Here is a 20,439-nt window from a genome sequence, read left to right as displayed (position 1 = left end):
ATAATGGCTAATTCTATTTGGCCTTTCTAATATGTAAGATAACTCATGACGGAATTGCAGTGGATTTTATTTCCATTTAACAATATGTATTTATCAAAGAGGAATTAGCAGTAAGGGTTTGGAGATTTTTTTTTAGGTGACAAATCATAGTAAAGGATTCAACCAAAAGATTAGCTTATAAACAGCAGAACAGGTCAACTGAGAGTTTTAAAAAGGCTTTATTTACACAAAACATCAGGGCTGGGTGTCTTTTAAAGAGCTGGCTCTAGAATCAGACTGTCACTTCTAATAGATCTGACATTTTCTTCAGATAAGTAAGCGTTATTTTCTCTGTTCAGGCCCAAGGAAAGACAAATAAAAGGTAAAGGAAATAAAGAGAATATATATAAGGCAAACATTTCTCTTTTTTTTTTTTGCATTCTATATTATTAATTAAATTGTGGCCTTTGTTACTATAACTGTAATGATTCATTAAACTATATTATGTAATATATTTTGACTTTTATGATTGAATTTTTCTAATTGAGTACTATGTCATGTGTTCATGTCCCCTTGTACAAATTTTTCAAAACACAACAAAATTTATAGGAAAACTGGATACCAGAAAGCCACAGGCAACAAAACTGATGTATTATCAGTATATATAGATAGGTGAACAGCATATAATTAACCTTCCACAATATTTTTACCATTGTGAGTTGGTAATTATATTACAGTATCTTTTGAAAAAACAGTCTCAAAATTTGACTCCCCTTGCTGCAGAAGCTATTTTGTCGTGCCATATTATTCATTAAGCATTAATTAAAGGACAGCAGGATAATTAGTAGAATCATCAATATTACAGGAAACATTAGATTGCTCCAGAAAGGGGTAATTTAACTAGAAACACTTTAAATTTTCTCATGCAGTGCTGGTGACAGATTAAGAAAACAAAACAAAAGGAAGCAAAACTCCACTAAGGGGATGTAGACTGTAAATCGTTGTTTGGATATGGGTACTTTTGTCTTTATTTTGTTAAGGAAAAACAATAGGGCTTAATAAGGCTCGGTAACTCCCTAAAGGTACAGATGTAATAGCCAGTTTCTGAGAAGGCAGAAGTCTTCTAATTCTCCTAAAAAGGAAATGCTCTGTCAGTCCAATGTAACTCTGATTAATATCTCACAGTGGGTTTGAAATCCCTGTCTGTTCCCTGCAAGCTTTATACTCAAGGTATGAATTCAGAACAACCGTCCTATTTGAAAGTTAGCCATTGCTTGGGGTTCTCTGTCAGTATCTTATCAAGTGCAGCCTCAGTTATGCCTCTAAACAACATTTTAGGAACAATGTTGGTAGGTATATGAGAATAGCCGTGACCTCTGTATTTCGTCAGCCGATGCTTCGTAGGTATGTCATGTGCCATCAGAATCCGACCTTCATAGCCCTCATCTACCAGAAGACGTACCCTGTGAAAAATGTTAACTCATTATGTGGCATCGGTCTCACGTTTACAGTTTTCAGGGTGCCTTAAACTTTTTACTCATAAACCTATTGTGTTGTCATAAAGATACCGTCTTCCCTTGCGGCACGTGTCCTGGGAGACCCTTAATAAATATTGCGTGGTGATGATAAAGATATTACCGCACCCTAGTAGGAACATGATCCTTATTCCCTGCACACAGAAATCCCCAGCTTGTGATATTTATGACGATGCCTGGCAGTCCTGCATTAGACACAGCTTCTAACAGGACACGCCAGTTTGCATAAGTGGCCACTTTAGCGTTTTATTAAACACCTTTATTCTGGATTTGTACCCAGCTCTCCATTCTAAAATGCCTCGCTTAGTCGACCCATTTTTCAGATTTCATTCTCTCTGTCTCTCCTTTTTCTCCTAGCAAATAAAATCAACGACTGTTTGTGATTAAAATAGGGAAACAAAAGGAATCCTTGTACAAGTAGAACATTCTGAGAGTAAAATCAGTTGGTTTGAAAATGAAGGGCATATGATGAGCTTGATAGTTATTTTTAACTATCAAGTTAAAAATTATTTTTAACTATTATTGAAGTATAGTTGGTTTACAGTGTTATGTTAATTTCTGCTGTACAGCAAAGTGACCCCATTATATATATATATATTCTTTTTCATATTCTTTTCCATTATGGTTTATCACGGGGTATTGAATATAGTTCCCTGTGCTATACAGTAGGACCTTGTTGTTTATCCATTCTCTGTGTAATAGTTTGCATCTGCTAAACCCGAACTCCCAATCCATCCCTCCCCCGCCCGCCACCCCCTTGGCAACCTCAAGTCTGTTCTCTATGTCTGTGAGTCTGTTTCCGTTTCGTAGATAGGTTCATTTGTGTCATATTTTAGATTGCTAGTCATTTTTAAAAGGTCAGTTACGGTCCCTCTGTGCTAGTCCTTTTGAAGCTGATGGGAATTTTGACTTAGTAGTAGTCTGGGAGCATTGCATTAAATTGGCCAATAAAAATTTACTCTTTCTTCCTTCCATTTCATTAAGATTGCTATAAATAATGAGCTGTTCCTTTAAATTTATAGTCAGTTGACTACAGAATGGCTTCCTGCCTATTGTCTAAACATCTAATCCTCTTGGCTTTGTTAAGTGCTGTAATCTGTAATGTGAGTCGGTCACCTCTGACAGCCACCATCTGTATAGGTCTGGACCCTGGGCAGTGTCTGCCGTGACTTCCATGGGTCTCTGATGGCAGGAGATGCAGCTTGGAGACCATGGCTGTTCTCTGGCATTTTCTGTCTTGTCTTGTCGATCCCTAGATTTCCAAATGGATCTAGATGGATGGGTAGCGCCTTCCGCCAAGGGCTAATTATTTGAAAGGTACCTTTTTTGTTTCAGTAGCATTTCTCGGCATTCTAGTGCATGAGTCATATTTAATAACTACTACAGCAAGCAAAATGTGGGCCACTGCATCAAAAAACTCGAGCACAAAGCCTTGCCCTCTGAGAACATACATTTTAAAAGAAATTACACTTCAAGATTAGATCTTATATTTGCAGGCCAAAGGAATGCCAGAAAAGAGCCAACCTGGGTGTTTTGTCTAGAAATCTGCATTCACATCACACGTACCTCATGTGTGTCCTAAGAATACTTAGAGTGCTAGCTGTGCCACCACCATTATTTGCTTCTTTCTTTCTTTCTTTTTATTGAAGTATAGTTGATGTACAATAGTATATGTTACAGATGTACAGTATAGTGATTCACAAGTTTTAAAGGTTATACTCCATTTATAGTTATTATAAAATATTGGCTCTATTCCCTATGTTGTACAATATATCCTTGGAGCTTATTTCATACATAATAGTTTATACCTCTTAATCCCCTACCTCTGAATTCCCTATATGCCTACCTACCCCTCTATAGGGGTAGGGCATTACCTGCCTCTCTGAGATTTGTATAATGTCCAAAAGTCCTGATCTGAAGTTACTTGTGGAACGAACTCTCTTTAAGGGAATTATTTAAGGCAGTTATATGATCGTCTATGAAAAGAGAGAAAGATTTGTCAGATGCATGCACAGTGCTGAAACTTAGTGTGACAAACCTTGATCCGCAACTGAAAAGGAGTATCACCTTACAGGAAATTTTAGGGTACACTTTCCCCTGTGTATTTTCTGAGCATTTCTCAACATTTTTGTCTCTTTTCCTTGTCTGAGAAGAAGAGATATCTTATTACTACAGAGGCACATTTGTGTAAACAAATTCCTGTAAGAGGCCTGTGTCATATCCTGAAGCACAAAGCCACTGAATTGCGCAGTAGTATGGACAGATACTCATTTCAAAATGGGAACCCTTAGAACTCATTAAGTCAAGAATCTGGAGACTAGTTATCTCATGAGAAAGAGAATGTTCTGGCTCTAGACACATAATTATATCCTGACTATCAGGAAAACTGCCTGGTCACTCCTAAAATAAGAGATCGTCTCATATGCTGCGCCATTGTGTAGAAGAACAGTATTTAGAGAGAGACCGCCAGAAGGAAGGAACCAATACAGAGGAGAAGACAAAAAATCACAGTAATTATAGCAATACAAATGAGTTAGTGTTTTGCAAACAAATATTAGAGAGAGACTACAAAGTGTGAAAAGGCAGAGATATAATAAGATTGAGAAATGGAGCATAAGATTGAAAACAGGTGTTAGACACAGAATTTCTGGTGCTGAAAACCAGAGGTAGGCAGAAGCGTGCTTCTCTGTTCTTGCACTTCAAAGCTTTGAGATTACTGAGGCTCAGAGAAGGACTGCTGATGAATGATGAAAATCAGGCGCCCAGGAGGTAGGGACAAGGGGATACACACACAACCCAAAAGTCATTTAGTAATTACCGTGAGCTGTACTTGAGTCCAGGGACTTAACGCATGGTTTTAATTTACAAAGATTAAGGATGCGTACATACACAGATACATAGACATACACAAACACACATGCACATATATATACTTTTTGATGTATTTCCGTACATCTAGAATGTTTACATTTAGCTCAGTGAAAGCTCATATCCCCATAGACCTCCCTCTGCAGATTCCCTCTTTTATTTCAGGTCTAGGAGTGTCATGGAAAGCATAGGGGTGGAGAAGATACAGCTCACTGCCGTAAACGGGCTTAGAGAAACAAAGCAGGTCCTGGGAGCAAACTTCCTATTTCCAAGATGAATTGTAAAACGTGTGTTGAGGGCATTCATCAGGAAATCATGGTTTTGAGGTCATGAAAGATGAGGAAGGTCTACACAGCACCCCATTTTAAATTCCAGAGAATATTCACCTCTGAGTATGGTCCAAGCAAGTAGGACTCTTAGGAAACCTGTTTGCCTGTATTGAGTGGTACTCCTGGGCAAGGAAATTAAAATCATAAAACAAAACAAACAAACCAACCAATAAATCTGTTTATCAAAGAACTGGTTTGAGTAGTAAAAAAACAAAAAAAAGCCCTAGGGATTCTGGTCAGAACAGTCAAAGCAGTTTGCTCGTGTAGAGCTGAGTGTCTCCATATTTATATACAAAACTACCGTAACGTCAATCAACTCTGTCTGATGATATTAAACTTGAAGCCTATTTTACTGTTAATAAGCTCAGCAAGGAGGTCTGCCAGTACACAGGGACGGTAGAAGGCATACGTGTAAAGATAGGCTTCCCGGGGGAAAGACCCTAAGGCTGTCTGAGCTGTGGCCACTGGCTCAAGACCTCCCCATCAAACCCAACGTACACGTGTTCAACTCCTGCTGCTTGAGCCCCACAGTTTCTGGACATCACTTCTCTGCTCCAGTTTGGCTTTTACTCCCATTCCAACCAGTTTTCTACAGTCAGAACCCTGTTCTGCTCCGTGTCGCCATGGAGAACGACTTCCACTCAACCTTCCTTTCCCCACTCTGACCAGGAGTTCCATCCTTCTACTTTTTCGCTCATCTTCTTCCACTATCTGTATTCACCCATCTGCTTCAAGCATCCAGGGATTTTCCCCTGCTATGTTATTCCTGGACATCTCTCCATCTCTCTCTACACTTTCTTCCCTCCAGCTTGGACCTCGTGACCCTCATCTCAACCCCTCCGTGGTCCCCCCAATATCAACCACGTTTTTCAGACAGAATCCCAACGCTCAAGCTCTCTGTCTCCATCTTCTACTTCTATTCACAAAATTTCTTTGGTCCTACTACCGAAACACAAAACATTTTTTAGGAAAATAATCACCAAATCATGGACATTGGCGCCAGCAGACAGTCATGCAGTCATGGTCTCTGGCCTCCACTGGGTCTTCCACACAACAGTGTCTCTCATTCATTCACCATCCACTCCCAGCCTTTATCCTCCTCTACAAGGTCCTGCCCTGCATCCATTCCTTCCTTCTCAGGAGATGACCATGTCTCCTTCACAGGCGCCCTAGAGATCACACGGGACCATCTGTCCTCAGTTTCCTGTTCCTCTCACCAAAACACCGTTCTGCTCTCACTCCATTACCTGCCGCACCTGCTTTCGTTTCCATGGAGACAGTATACCTCCTTTCAACCAACTTCCTATTTGCTGCCCAGATTCCATCTCTTTGTCTCCTCAGGAACCTTCCTCTGTATCTCTTACCTGTCCAGATTTTTTTTCGGTTAACATTGATGGACCACTTCCATAGTCTACCCCAGACACTCAGCTAAAAACCGCATATTTTATTTCATATAAATTCTATAATAACCCTGTAGATTAGGCACCACTTCCCTGGATTCATTCTGTCTGTCTCCTAACAAAACCTTCCTTTGGTCCTGTCTGGACTTCTAGCTCCAGCGCTCCAGCCCTGCTTCCCTTTACTATCAAGCTTCTTGAAAGAGTAGCCTCTGTCCTCTTCGTCCCCTTCTACTCGTTCCTCAAGCCTTTTCTGCCAAGACTGCACTTATTGACTGAAATAAAAACTTCCTGGGCTTCCCTGGTGGCGCAGTGGTTAAGAATCCATCTGCCAGTGCAGGGGACACGGGTTCGAGCCCTGGTCCAGGAAGATCCCACGTGCCACCAAGCAACTAAGCCCGTGTGCCACAACTACTGAGCCTACGCTCTAGAGCCCACGAGCCACAACTACTGAAGCCTGTGTGCCTAGAGCCTGTGCTTCGCAACAAGAGAAGCCACCGCAATGAGAAGCCCGCGCACCACAACAAAGAGTAGCCCCCGCTTGCAGCAACTAGAGAAAGCCCGTGTGCAGCAACGAAGACCCAACACAGCCAAAAATAAAATTAAAAAAAAACAAACAACTTCCTGATTGTGAAATCCAATGGATACTTTTCAGTCTTTATCTCACTTGATATCTGCCACATATTAAAAGTGTTCAAGCCCTTCTGCTTTAAGTATTCTTCTCCAACAACTTTCATAAAAATGCATTTCTCTGATATTCTTAACGCTTTGAAAATTTCTCAACCTGTCTCTGAGGGTCTGTTCCTGAGTTCATCCCTTAAGTGTTGGTGGTCACCAGAGCTCTGTCCTTATTCTCTTCTCTGAGTGATCTCATTCATTCCCACGCTTCCAACTGTCACATGCAAGCCAACAATGTCTAGATTTGTGTCCAAGTCTCTGTCCTGAGCTTCACACCCTTATCCCAGGGCCCCACCAGATAGCAACACGATATTCCCAAGATAAAGTCATCCTGTCAATCCCGAATCTATTTCTCCTCCCACATTCCCTAACTTGGTGCATTCAGTCTTCATATCACCACGTAACCAAGACAAACCAGGTAGCATCCAGCCTTGACTCCGGAAATTTTCCACTTGGTTGCAGAGAATGACTTGTACAATTATTTGCTTTCACCCCCAAAATATTGGACAATTTTGAGAGGTTGGATTTTATGTAATGTTTGACCTTTAGACATTATACTTATAGCCTGTACGTTGCAGTCACCTCCTTAGTGAATATTTTAAGTAAAGCATTTCAAAAATTAATTATAGGAGGTTAGGACCTCAGGTGTGGCCAACCTGAGAAAGAAACAGCTTACTTCGTTAAGAGTAAAAAAGAGGGAAATGTCTTCTGTTCTTTTATTGTCAGAGCAGAGATTGAGTATTGTCTGTATTTCTTATCAGCTGCCCATCTGCACTGAACTAAGGCTTTGCGAAGCTTCTGCCTACTTAAGCTGATTCATTTTCTCCTCAAAATAATATATAGAGATTTGCCTTCCTGAAACAGCATTGGTATATTTTTCTCTGCAAGTCCCTGGTTCTGCCTGCTTACTGTTTTCTGAATCTTTGCTAATACCCACCCAGATAAGAAAATCCAAAAGAGATGGTAAAAAGAAATACCATGAGAGATTTCATCATGTTTACCTTTCAATTCTTTTATTATCATTGGGCATCCGGGTTGAACTGATAATGGAAAAGTTCAGAACCAAAGAGATCATATTCCAAGTAACAGCCAAGTTGAGCCAACTCCAGTAGTTCCCTCTTGTCAAGGAGAGTCCTAGAGACAATGAGACAGACATATTGTTACTCTTTGTTTGTTTGTTTGTTTGCGGTACGCGGGCCCCTCACTGTTGCGGCCTCTCCCGTTGCGGAGCACAGGCTCCGGATGCGCAGGCTCAGCGGCCATGGCTCACGGGCCCAGCCGCCCCGCGGCATGTGGGATCCTCCCGGACCGGGGCACGAACCCGTGTACCCTGCATCGGCAGGCGGACTCCCAACCACTGCGCCACCAGGGAAGCCCCATATTGTAACTCTTAAGAGCATATTTTCCAGGTACTTCCTTGGTGGCCCGGGGGTTAAGACTCCAAGCTTCCAATTGCAGGGACGCCAGTTTGATCCCTGGTGGGTCGGGGAGCTAAGATCCCACATGCCATGTGGTGTGGCCAAAAACAAACAAAAAAACAAGAGCATATTTTTCACATATACAGATTCAAAGTTTTAAGCACACCATGTACTGGAATGTAGTTGAAATCAAGTAAAAGAACTTTTAAGTTGGCTTTTATGATGTGACTATAAAATAGTTCAATTTGTTACCAGAAATTAGGGAAAATTCCCATCCAAAAGGGGGTTTTCCCATCTCAAGGACTTGGGAACTATAGACATTTTAATTATGCTGCCATCTCCAAAACAATTTTGTAATTCTTTTTCAGAATTGTCTTCAGGATATGCTCCGTATTCCTTTGAAAATCCTTAGTGGGACTGCTGTGAACTGTGGAAACTATCAGAGGAAATTTGGCATCAGGACTGGAGAATTAGGTGAGTAATACTGATCTGGATAAAACAGGAAGCCAAGGTAAGGTAACAGGGCGATTTTCTTGTGAGGATCTGTTCTAAAATTAATTCCAAAGCATATGTGAATATCATTGCGATTTTTTTTAGAAAAAGGAGGGGCAATACTCCTACAGATATTTATGTTCTGGTGTGTTTATTTTTTAAACAGAATTTATTATTTTATGATAATTTTACGGCTATCTTCTCACTTCAGTAGAGATCATAGTAAAAATATCACTCTTTGTAAGACTGTGTAAATGAATGGGAAAAGGAGAAAAATATAGGATGAGTGCAGGCTACAGACAGAAGAGTTGAGTCTGGAACCAGTAGATTATCTCAAGAAATTGAGACTCTAACAAGTAAAAAGGAGGCCTAAAATTAACTCCCAAAATGCCATCGTAGAGATTCAAGCACAGAGAGAAATAGGAAAGAAAGAAAGAAAAAATCCTACCAGGAGGCAATATGGAAAAAATGTGAGGGAAAAAATACACCTCATTAAACATTGTGTGAAGGGAGTTAAGGACCTAGAGGAAGGAAGTGATTGTTTGGGATCCAAGATGGGCTTGGAGAAGAGTTGCAACGTCAGATAATCCTTGTCTTATTAGGGTTTTATCCATTCTGATATCCTATTACTTTGGCAATGCCAGGATGCAAGGATTAAAGCACTATTGTATGTCTATAAATCTGCTTCTAAGGGGTCAGAAGTATTTTCAGAGCCTCTGTTCCAAACCCTAGGAGGACCAATTAAGCCTCTGTGTCCGAGTGTGAGAGGGCTCTGCTGTCCTGGGCTGCTGCCGGAGAGTAGGTCTTGACCTTCACTCAGCCATCATATCGTAGCTGGCTCGTTTTTATTCTGTTCACCCGTTTAGCGTAACTTAGAGTTCACGATGTTGTTTAAGGCAGGGAGGCTAAAAACGTCTTTCCTTTATGCTATAAAATGCACATTAGCTCTGTGCTACCTTCTATTAATACCACTCCTTTTCTATCTTCTTACCATGGAGACCATTTTTGCTTCCAAAATTACTAGGCTAAAAGAATATGTGTTTTACTATAGTAAACATATTCTGTTTTCCCCAAAGAACCATGCTTAAAAATGAAATATACACAATTAAAATAACATAAGGGGGAAGAGATAAGTTTAGTATTTTTTTCCTTTTCTAAAATTTTTTATTATTTTTGTCTGTGTTGGGTCTTCGCTGCTGCGCGCGGGCTTTCTCTAGTTGTGGCGAGGGGGGAGCTACTCTTCGTTGAGGTGCGCGGGCTTCTCATTGCGGTGGCTTCTCTTTGTTGCAGAGCATGGGCTCCAGGGTGCGCGGGCTTCAGTAGTTGTGGCTCGTGGGCTCTAGAGCGCAGGCTCAGTAGTTGTGGCGCACGGGCTTAGTTGCTCCGCGGTATGTGGGACCTTCCCGGACCAGGGATCGAACCCGTGTCCCCTGCATTGGCAGGTGCTTCTTAACCACTGTGCCACCAGGGAAGTCCCAGTGCTACATATTTTATCCTCAAAGGACATTTTCCAGAATTACGTTGACTTTGTGTGCACACTGTGTGTTTTAATTTTTATTTTGAAATGTAGTTCCCTCCCCGCAGTACCCTCAAAAACTGCATTTGAAAAATGGAAGTTATCCAAAAAAGTAAGAAAGGCTTAGTTTGTGGAGGTCTTCAATCAGTAGCTCAAAGCATAACGACATATAATAGACAGGATTTGACCATTACAGGTATTTTGGATATTTCTAATAATATGGTCAGAGGAGGAGAAGGAACTATATTCATTGTGACCATTGCTTACTTTCTTACTAGGAGCCTTATGTTGCTCTAAGCCTCTTACAGATACTAAGTGGCACATATTAAGGGTCTTCTATAATGAGGTCCTCTGTCCTGAAGTTCAGACCTGCATGCCTAATTGCTTGCCATCTCTACTTGGTTGTCTAATAGGCAACTCAAGCTTAACATGCCTTGAACTAAACCCCTCATGTCCTGCCCCAAACCAGCTGCTCCAACTAAGTTGATGGCAACTCCATCCATCCAGTGCTCAGGCCCAAAATCCTGGAGCTTTGTCCTCTTTCTTCCTCTGAATCACTCTACATCTAGCCCATCAAGATAGACTTTTGGTTTGACTTTCAAAATAGGACCAGAATCCAAATGCGTCACCACCTCCCCTGCTACCCTCCTGGTCCAAAACACCATCTTCTCTTGCAGGATCCCTGCAATAGATTCCCAAGTACTCTCCCTACTTCTCTGCCTTTCCTCTGTTACAGTCTATTCCAATACAGCAACCAAAATCTTATCTACACACCTAAGTCAGATCAGGTCTCTCCTCCACTCACAACCCACCAATAGCTCCCCATTTCCCTCCGAGAAAAAGCCAGGGCCTTAGCAGTGGCCCACGAGGCCCTAGGTGATCTTCATGGATGTGGTCTTCCAAAAACCTCATCTCAGAGAGGGCTGGGGAACGTAGGCATCTAGATCTCCAGATGTCAATTATATATAAATCCTGCCTGTACTGGAAATGTTATCGGAAGAATGGTACCATAGGTAGAGATCACCTTCTAGAGGAAGACGAACATGTTCAGTAAGATTCATCTACACGTGGAAGTTTCAAATGTAATCCCTGGGAATTCTTACCCTGTAGAACAGCACGTAGAAAGGAGTGTGTCTTTGAGGGAAATGGTCCCTCTGTAAAACACTCTTAAAAATTTCACAGTCATATGTAGGCGAGAAGATTTCAGAAAAGAAGCAGTTAAGCTGATTTTGACCATCAGGAGAATGCTGTTTAAAAAGGAGGCAGACAAATTTGCTGTCGTTAGAAAGCCAGGATAAATATACACACATACATACATACATACATACGTACACATACATACAGGTATGTACATACATACATACATATTATTATTATTAGTGACAGTTGATGATGTGACACACCCTAGATAACTGAACATTAGTGTGAAGGCAACTAAGATATGAGTGCACTTAAATTCTCCCTATTGAAGGAGGAAACATAGTATAAAATCCATGGGAAAAAGTAGGTCAATGATCAGACATACTTTTCAGAAGACAGCCCTGAAAATAAAATGAGTTTGGTATTAGATATTCATGAGGCGGTAGGATGGAGAAGTAGGTGAAGCAAGAAAATAAAACAATAATCCTCAGGCAAAATAAATGGCCCTTTCTCATTTAATCTTTACAAAAACTACATGAGAAAAGTATGATCATCCCCATTTTATAGATGAGGAAACTAAGTCTCAGAAAAGCTTGTAAGTCTCAACTTCCCACAGGAGGAGGTGGTGAATAAATGCAAATTGCGTTCATCTGCAGAAGCCATGTTCTTAGACCCTGCTGCCCCTTTTGTGATGACGTTCACCCGCCTCAGCTGCTCCATTCCTTACGTCAGCACTTACCTATGGAGAAATACACCCCATCACAAAAGTATCTCACCTTGCACCGTGAATGTCTAACAAGGTGACTTAACTACATTAAACTGACATTCAGCTGGATGACTTCCAGGGATTGTCAAGGTGCTACTGAAGTTGCATTTATGCATGTGAATTTTTTTTCACTTGGAGAAAGGATTGACCCCAGATGTCAAAATGGTACCAGGGGAAAATGTACTCTGCCTGACGTCTGTCAGAAGAGGATTAAACGGAGGTCCTGCCCCTCAATGATCTCACAGCACTTCTTATAAGAGCGAAGGTGTCAACCGCAGCTAGTTTTCCTCATTGCATATTCTATATCCATGAATAATTATATTCTCTCTTATTCCAGTCTTCCCCAGCCTTTAAGGTATATATCTTTCACCTCTTGCCCTAAATAGTCAATGAGGTGACTCTGAGATGCAGAAGAGCTACTGCATTTCACACTGGAGAAAGTCCCTTCTTCCAGGTGAATGAAGTTGATTGCAATGTCATTTGTAAAATGTCCTGAGATTTCCCAAGAGGAAGATGAGGGGCTTGAATCAAGTATTTGTTCTTGTTATTCATACTATATCATTTCTTTTGTTGCATGTTTGACACTTTTGCTCTTCAACCAGTAAACAGATTCTCTCTATGTAAGGAACGGGCTTATATTTATGACACATATATTGCTATTAACTAAGAAAATGGTTCTCTGATGCCATTTGGCTATCTTCATTTTCAGAATATGGTTATCACGTACATACATGTTTTAAGGCCAGTATTAAAATGGAAGACAGTTGATTCTGTTTTTCAAACCTTTTTATATTCTAGATCTGATCCAAGAGCTGAGGGGTGTAGTTTAATGTCAAAATGCACTCTGAGTGGGAACAAGGAAGTCTGTGTGAAGAGATAATTTAGACAAGGAGCTTTGCGCTCTCTGGGAAGCGAGAACTAAGAAGCAGAGGAAAGGATATAACACGTGGTGTAATCAAGATGATGACATTACCTAACATTTGTCTTGGGTTTTTACAGTTTCAAGATACTCGCAAATACATGATTTCATCTCATACATTCAAGCACACCTTCATGAATTAATGCAGCCAACATTTACTGTCTTGTGCTATCACCTACCCCGTGCTAGCCTTTGTGCTGGGATACTCCTATGAATAAGAAATTTAAGCTGCTGTCTCAAAGAACTGAAAGTCTAGGGAAGGAGATAGATATCTAAATTAATAATTACAATTAAATGTGTTGAAAGCTTTTTATAGTACAAATACATACAAAGTATTATGAAAGAATAATGAAAGAGGTGACTCCTTTGAGTTGAGTCTTGAAGAAAACTATTTAGATGTAGGTTGGTGGGGTTTAAGTGTCCGGTGACGGATGGATAATCCAGGAGGACACCTATTGAGAGGTAAAAGAGCTTGTCATTTCTAGAAGATAAGGCTGTAATTTATCAGAGCTAAAGTGCATGAGGGGAGACGCATCTATCCATCCATCCATCCATCCATCCATCCACCCACCCACCCATCCATCTAATAAGAAATTGTTGATCATCTACTTACTATGAAGTATGAGCTGGGGAAAAAAAGACAAATAATACAGGGTCTCATCCTTCAAGAAGATCAGTGTCTATTAGGGAAAAGAGACGTGGAAACACAGAATGGCTTTTCAGACCTTAGCAAGTCTAAGAAAGTACTACTAGGAACTGGGTTGACACAAAGAAGGAGATATCAAACACTGCTTGGCTCATCCAGGAAAAGCTTCATAGAGAACAAAATCTCTGATGAGTTGTATATTGAAGAAAGACTCTGCCTAGTAGAGCAGAGAATAGGGTATTTCCACCAGACTTACTAGGTTGGAAATAGGTTACTCAAAGTCACGGGCAGTGTGGCTTTAGCCCAGATTCTGCCTATGCACTAGAGAGGGTGGGAGATGAGATGGAGAGATGGGTGGGGACCAGATGACCAAGATGTTTGGATTTTGTGCTGAAGGTGACACAGAACCACTGAAGGATCGTAAATCGGGGTGGGGGATGTAATCAGATGTGTGTTTGCAAAGATCCAAATGATGGCAATTTGGAGGCTAGATTAGGGAGCAAAGCTAAGGGGGTGGTTCCTGTTTGGAGACAATTACAGTAGTTCAGGCGACAATGAGGACCTGAATTAAGTGAACAACAGAGGAATAGATCAGAGGGGCTGTATTTGGAGATCTTAGTGTGGTAGACAGGTTTTAACATGTGGGGCTGCAGAGGGGAGGGGACTTTAGACTAACATCTGGGCGAATAATACGGTCATTGACCAGAATAGGGCAAGAAGGAAGAGTAAGCGGTGGGACACGGTCTCCATAGTGACAGAAGTGTAGAAGGAGAATCAAGGGCCTGCCATGGGCAGTTCATTAGCTGTTGGCATCATTAAATGCTACCACGAGCATGGAAAGGGCAGGTTCTGAAACTCATAATGAACTGGTGAAATACTGATGCTGCATATGAACACGATTGCAGAAATGAAGAAACTAAAGCTTGGATCTTTTAAGTGATCAAGGACCCAGGAATTCCAGGAACTCCTAGGCTAGTGCACTTTCCATGATACTGTGCAGTGACTTTGTTGGAATTCATCAGCTCCTCCAGTCTGTGAATTCCAGGGCCTGGAGGGTAAGCACTGTGAGTGTCTCTGTATTTTGAGACTGGACTAGCTCAGGGCCTGACACATACAGAAGCACAGAATATCTTCAGTGCCAAAACTTACGAACTCGACCAAGTAATTAAAAAAAATTTTTTTAACTTAAAAATACGATACTAAGGAGATGCTTATATATAACCGATTTATTTAAAACAATGTTTAATTTCAATGACTGATTATTATAAAAATTGTTTACCACAAAAGAACTCCAAAAAAGTCCTGTCTCCCTCTTCACTGAATTTCTTAATTTAAAACCAATGAGTATTTGTACAGATAGTGTCATGTGGGATTCTTTATAATTTTATGAGAGTTCTTCAACAACCACTTAAAAGAATTATTAAACTCACCTAGAATTGTTGATGTAACAACCTAAAATAACTTTTAAAATAGTTGTAATACAATGTTTAAAAGAAATTAATGTATAAATTACTATAACCTAATAAATTCAATGTTAATATAATTTTAAGACACTACGTATATTTCTGTACCATTAACGGCAGTTGCAACTTACCTACAAAATCTGAAAAATTCTTAATTGATGAATTTCAATTAATTTATTTTTTAATGTCAAAAATAGAAACTGAATAGAATGAAGTAAGTTTTTAATGTACGGCCTAAACATCGTCTATGGCTAGAAAGTGTAATTTATTATTTCAATTAAATATTTACCAGGAACTCTGGTTTCACACAAACTCAAAGCCATCAATTCAGATGGTGCATTCACATTAATATACTAGTTTATTCCCATATATGTAGGTATTTTAAAGATTCTTTTGTCTTTTTTAGAGGATTTTTTTGTGATAAAGCATTACTTGTATGGAACAGTCTTTTCAACTGTAGAGAGTAACTGGGAATGAAAAGCAATAGAAAAATAATTCCGATTGCAATGTATTTATTTTACATATTCCTCATTATCTGTATCTGAACAGGCGTCTTCCTCCCACGTGATTCAGTTCTCTTCTTGGGTCTTTATCGAACAGACATGTTTAATGATGTCATAGGAGGGAATGACGTCACATTTTCAATATTATGACATAAGTGTAGGCTTGAGGAAAAGGAACAGATGGCTGCAAGAGAAAAAAACTCTTGTTTAAATTACACCAAAACCAGAAGTTGGCTCTGAATTGCGAAATGTAATTAAAACCTCATTTTAAAATGGATTTCACAGTTTATCCACCCTAGGAAGAGCTTTTTACCATATGAACTTTCCAGCTACCACGGAGCACAAAAGAGGTTGCGTTTTTCATGTAAGCGATACACAGTTCAAGGAATGATGGTATTGAGGAGAGTGAAGATAAATCTCATAGACATGGCAATCCTTTTTGTTATAATGTCACATTTCACGGGAATGGTGTCAGAGTCATGAAAAATGTCTCTAGAAGAAAAAAATTACTTGTGGAAGCTTTTGGTGGGTATAATGTATCAGAGAGAATACAGGACTGGTGCCTTCGTTTGCTCTTGACATTGGGCTGATTCGCCCAAGTGTCTTCGTTAAAGAGTGCGATTTAGGATACTCAACACATACCAATTACCAGCATAACTTAGTTGCATTTTATTCAGCACTTTTAGGTATATTAAGTAGTTTTGCTCCATTTCAGTTTGTCCAGTATTTGCCTGGATTTTCTATTTCTTTTAGAATAAGTTTTGCAATGAAAGGAAAACCATGATAAACGATAATCGGGGAAATTTGCCTAACACATTAAGGGTTAAAAAATAAGTTTTCTTAATGCCTTTTGACAGATGAGCAAAAGACTGGAGGCTTAAATGACTTGCTGACGGTCACTTAGCAAGTAAGTGCTGGTGTCAGAAATAGAATCAGACACAGTGACCCCAGCACTCCCTTTCTCCATTGTCCCAGGCAGACATAGAATAGGCACTGCATTCATGAAAGAATAGCTGTGGCCAATGTCACCACACGACATCACACAGAAATGTGTTCAAGGTTTGTGTTTCTTTGTCACTGAGTGCTCTCTACAAACCAATGTAGACTTTAAAAAAAAATTTTTATTGGAGTATAATTGATTTACAATGTTGTGTTAGTTTCTGCCATACAGCAAAGTGAATCAGTTATACATATACATATATCCACTCGTTTTTAGATTCTTTTCCCATATAGGTCATTATAGAGCACTGAGTAGAGTTCCCTGTGCTATACAGTAGGTCCTTATTAGTTATCTGTTTTATATACAGTAGTGTGTATATGTCAACCCCAATTTATCCCTCTCCCCCTTCCCCCCATAACCACAAGTTTGTTTTTCACATTTGTGACTCTATTTCTGTTTTGTAAATAAGTTCATTTGTACCATTTTTTTAGATTCCACATATAAGTGATATCATATGGTATTTGTCTTTCTCTGTCTGACTTACTTCACTCAGTAAGACAGTCTCTAGGTCCGTCCATGTTGCGACAAGTGGCATTATTTCATTCTTTCTATGGCTGAGTACTATTCCATTGTATATATGTACCACATCTTCTTTATCCATTCTTCTGTCGATGGGCATTTAGGTTGCTTCTGTGTCCTGGCTATTGTGAATAGTGCTGCATTGAACATTGGAGTGCATGTATCTTTTCGAATTATGATTTTCTCTGGATATATGCCCAGGAGTGGGATTGCTGGATCATATGGTAGCTCTATTTTTAGTTTTTTAAGGAACGTCCATACTGTTCTGCATAACGGTTGTATCAATTTCCATTCCCACCAACAGTGCAAGAGGGTTCCCTTTTCTCCACACCCTCTCCAGCATTTGTTGTTTGTAGCTTTTTTGATGACGGCCATTCTGACCATTGTGAGGTGATACCTCATTGTAGTTTTGATTTGCATTTCTCTAATAATTAGTGACGTTGAGCATCTTTTCATGTGCCTCTTGGCTACCTGTATGTCTTCTTTGAAGAAATGTCTGTTTAGATCTTTCACCCATTGTTTGATTGGGTTTTTTTGATATTTGATTGGGTTGGTTTTTGATATTGATCATGAGCTGTTTGTATATTTTGTAAATTAATCCCTTGTCTGTCGATTCATTTGCAAATATTTTCTCCCATTCTGTGGGTTGCAGTGTAGACTTTTAGGTAAACTTTAGCTACAGTCATACCTAATTCTATGCCAGTAGCCACGATTGTATGTTTAAAAACATCTCGTTTTTCTTACATTTTCCTGTCTCATGCCATACGGGTAAGAGAAGAAATGTCAGTGGATATTAGGAAATGAGAAAAGGGCACTGTTACTAGTAACTATTTTCTCTTAACAATTCTCACGTGCTTATCAGGCCCCTACTTTGTTGCCTGAATTAATGTCTTTAATTTCTCACTCCGTAGTTGGATCTGAACTGATATGACTAAGTAAGTTGTCTTTACTATATATAACATGTACAGAGTATATACTCTACAAGACGTACTCATTCCTCTCACCACACACTGTGCATTTTGCACGTAATGCATGCCTACCCAAGATCCTAACAATGAACTGTTAAGAAATACAGCACCGTATGCAGAGGATTCTAAGTGTTATAAACCATTTCATGCGCAAAACATTCCAATTGTTCTTTTTTTTTAAAAAAAAGTACCTCCACGCTATTTAAATATATAAAAATATTTTGGTCAGTTTTAAGTTTGCCAGACTTTTGCCTGGAATTGTTTTTGGATGGTTTCACATCAATTCACTAGTATTCACAGGAATTAAAACTGTACAGCTCAAAGGATACCAGATGATTATTTGTTGGTGCCTTTACAAAGACACCCTTAAGGTTAAGTCACCATAATTATAATGAAGTAAGCATGTTGAAGGCAGAAAATGGGTCTTGTCCCCTGCTACATCCTAGTGTCAGGTATATGGTAATTAGGCACTTAACAAATATTTGTTGAATGAATGAATAAATGAAGTGATTTTCCACTCACTCACTTTATCTAATTAAGAGCATGAAAAAAAATGTATCTAAATTGTGTCCTTTAAGGAGGTGGATGAATTTGGCCTGAATAATCAGGGGTAAAGGGCCCATCCACTGCAATCTGCCTTCTCCTCTTTCAGAAACCCTTGGGTCAAATTCCTCTCCCTTCCACAGGGAGAAATTTTCAAAGAGAGAGATGTGCTATGTTCCTGCACTTAATTATCATTGTGCCTCTAGTCAAACTCTAGGCCCTGGATTTCCATGAAAGCCCTTTGGTTTGTTAAATCGGTAAGTAGAAGAAAGATTGAGGCATAGCACCTGTCTTTGGCCGTCCCAGTGGCTCCGAGTTTGATCAGTAAATAGTTAGTCCCCAAATACCTTCCGGCCATGTTGCTCTACCCAACTTGCCTTGGTGATGACAGAATTTTGCTGTCATAAAAATACCTACAGCTACTCTATAGTACATTGCAGAGAAAATTCCTTGGAGGCGGATGGCAAAAACTCTCTCCATGGGTTATCTTCTTCAATCCCGTATACCCTGTATCAAACCAGGGGCAGAGGCAGTGCTGTGATCATATGCCACCTGGAAATGTGGCTAGAGTTTTAACAGGTAGTCAAGTTTTAATACGTGATTAAAACACATAAAGCCTTTGTGGATTAAAAGCCCAAACGGGAACACATAAGTGCTGGTGTTATTTTTCGACAAATGTTGACTTTGGGCGGCTGTAACTGTCAAGGGCAGCCCCCTACAATGTTCCCCAGGGTTACATCCACCGCAGTCCACAGGCACTTCCACAGGCCTGTATTTCTTAAAGAGAACAGATGGGGGCTTCCCTGGTGGCGCAGTGGTTGAGAGTCCGCCTGCCGATGCAGGGGACACGGGTTCGTGCCCAGGTCCGGGAAGATCCCACATGCCGCGGAGCAGCTGGGCCTGTGAGCCATGGCTGCTGAGCCTGCGCGTCCGGAGCCTGTGCTCCGCGGCGGGAGAGGCCACAGCAGTGAGAGGCCCGCATAACGCAAAAAAAAAAAAAAAAAGAGAACAGATGGTTAGGGGAGGGGCCCAGACACAGAAGCAGATTTATCTTGTCAGGCTGTGCTCTCCAGGCAAATGACCTGAAGCAGGCCACAAGTGGTCACATGACAACAGTGTGGTTCAGAGGTGTCCTAAGGTGCTGGCCATTCCTTAACTCTTCCCTCTCAGGGTCTCAACTGCTTCTTTTGGATAGGCACATAGCAGTTTTGTTGTTTTATGTGTGTGTGCATGTATTTTAAGGTAAAATGCCTTATTATGAATGCTAGTGAAGATTTATATATCTTTAAAAATATTTAATTGTTGGTACTTCCCTGGTGGCGCAGTGGATAAGACTCCATGCTCCCAATGCAGGGGGCCTGGGTTCAATCCCTGGTCAGGAAACCAGATGCTACATGCACGCCGCAACTGAGAGTTCACAAGCCACAACTAAGGAGCCCGCGTGCCGCAACTAAGGATCCCTGGAGGCGCAACTAAGGAGCCCACCTGTCACAACTAAGACCCAGTGCAACCAAATAATTAAATTAAAAAAAAAAAAGATTAGAAAAACTTAAAAAAAATTTAATTGCATCAATGGATTGTGGACACCTGGAGATATTTTGTATTCTCAAATGACAGAAATCCTACCGTTAGGGGGATGAATGAACAGTTTTACAGGTAGTCAAGGCTGAGCGGCAGTCCGGCTAGAAAGCCCAGTGTCCTAAAAAGAGTTGCAGGACAGAGCCAGCATCTTACCTTGCTACCCACAGTCACAGCAGCCT

General features: G+C 40.4%; 2 protein-coding genes across 3 annotated transcripts in view; one reads left to right on the top strand and one right to left on the bottom strand.

Moving 5' to 3' along the window:
- The window catches only part of RSU1 (Ras suppressor protein 1), a 356,276-nt gene that overhangs the window by 268,991 nt on the left and 66,846 nt on the right, over positions 1-20,439 (top strand). For both annotated transcript variants that reach the window (XR_009542922.1, XR_009542923.1), the window contains exon 9: positions 8,573-8,678. The gene's annotated coding sequence lies outside the window, so the exon portion shown is untranslated. The remainder of the gene's footprint in view (positions 1-8,572; positions 8,679-20,439) is intronic.
- PTER (phosphotriesterase related) overlaps positions 942-20,439 on the bottom strand; it is a 29,122-nt gene continuing 9,624 nt past the window's right edge. The window contains 3 exon segments of the mRNA XM_060162577.1: positions 942-1,442; positions 7,788-7,814; positions 7,816-7,920. Coding sequence (XP_060018560.1) covers positions 1,232-1,442; positions 7,788-7,814; positions 7,816-7,920 — 343 coding nt within the window. The 3' untranslated portion in view covers positions 942-1,231.

The sequence above is a fragment of the Lagenorhynchus albirostris genome, chromosome 1, assembly GCF_949774975.1.
Source record: "Lagenorhynchus albirostris chromosome 1, mLagAlb1.1, whole genome shotgun sequence".
Lineage (NCBI taxonomy): Eukaryota > Metazoa > Chordata > Mammalia > Artiodactyla > Delphinidae > Lagenorhynchus > Lagenorhynchus albirostris.
Note: the sequence above shows the minus strand (reverse complement) of the source record. Positions and strands in the feature narration are given on the sequence as shown.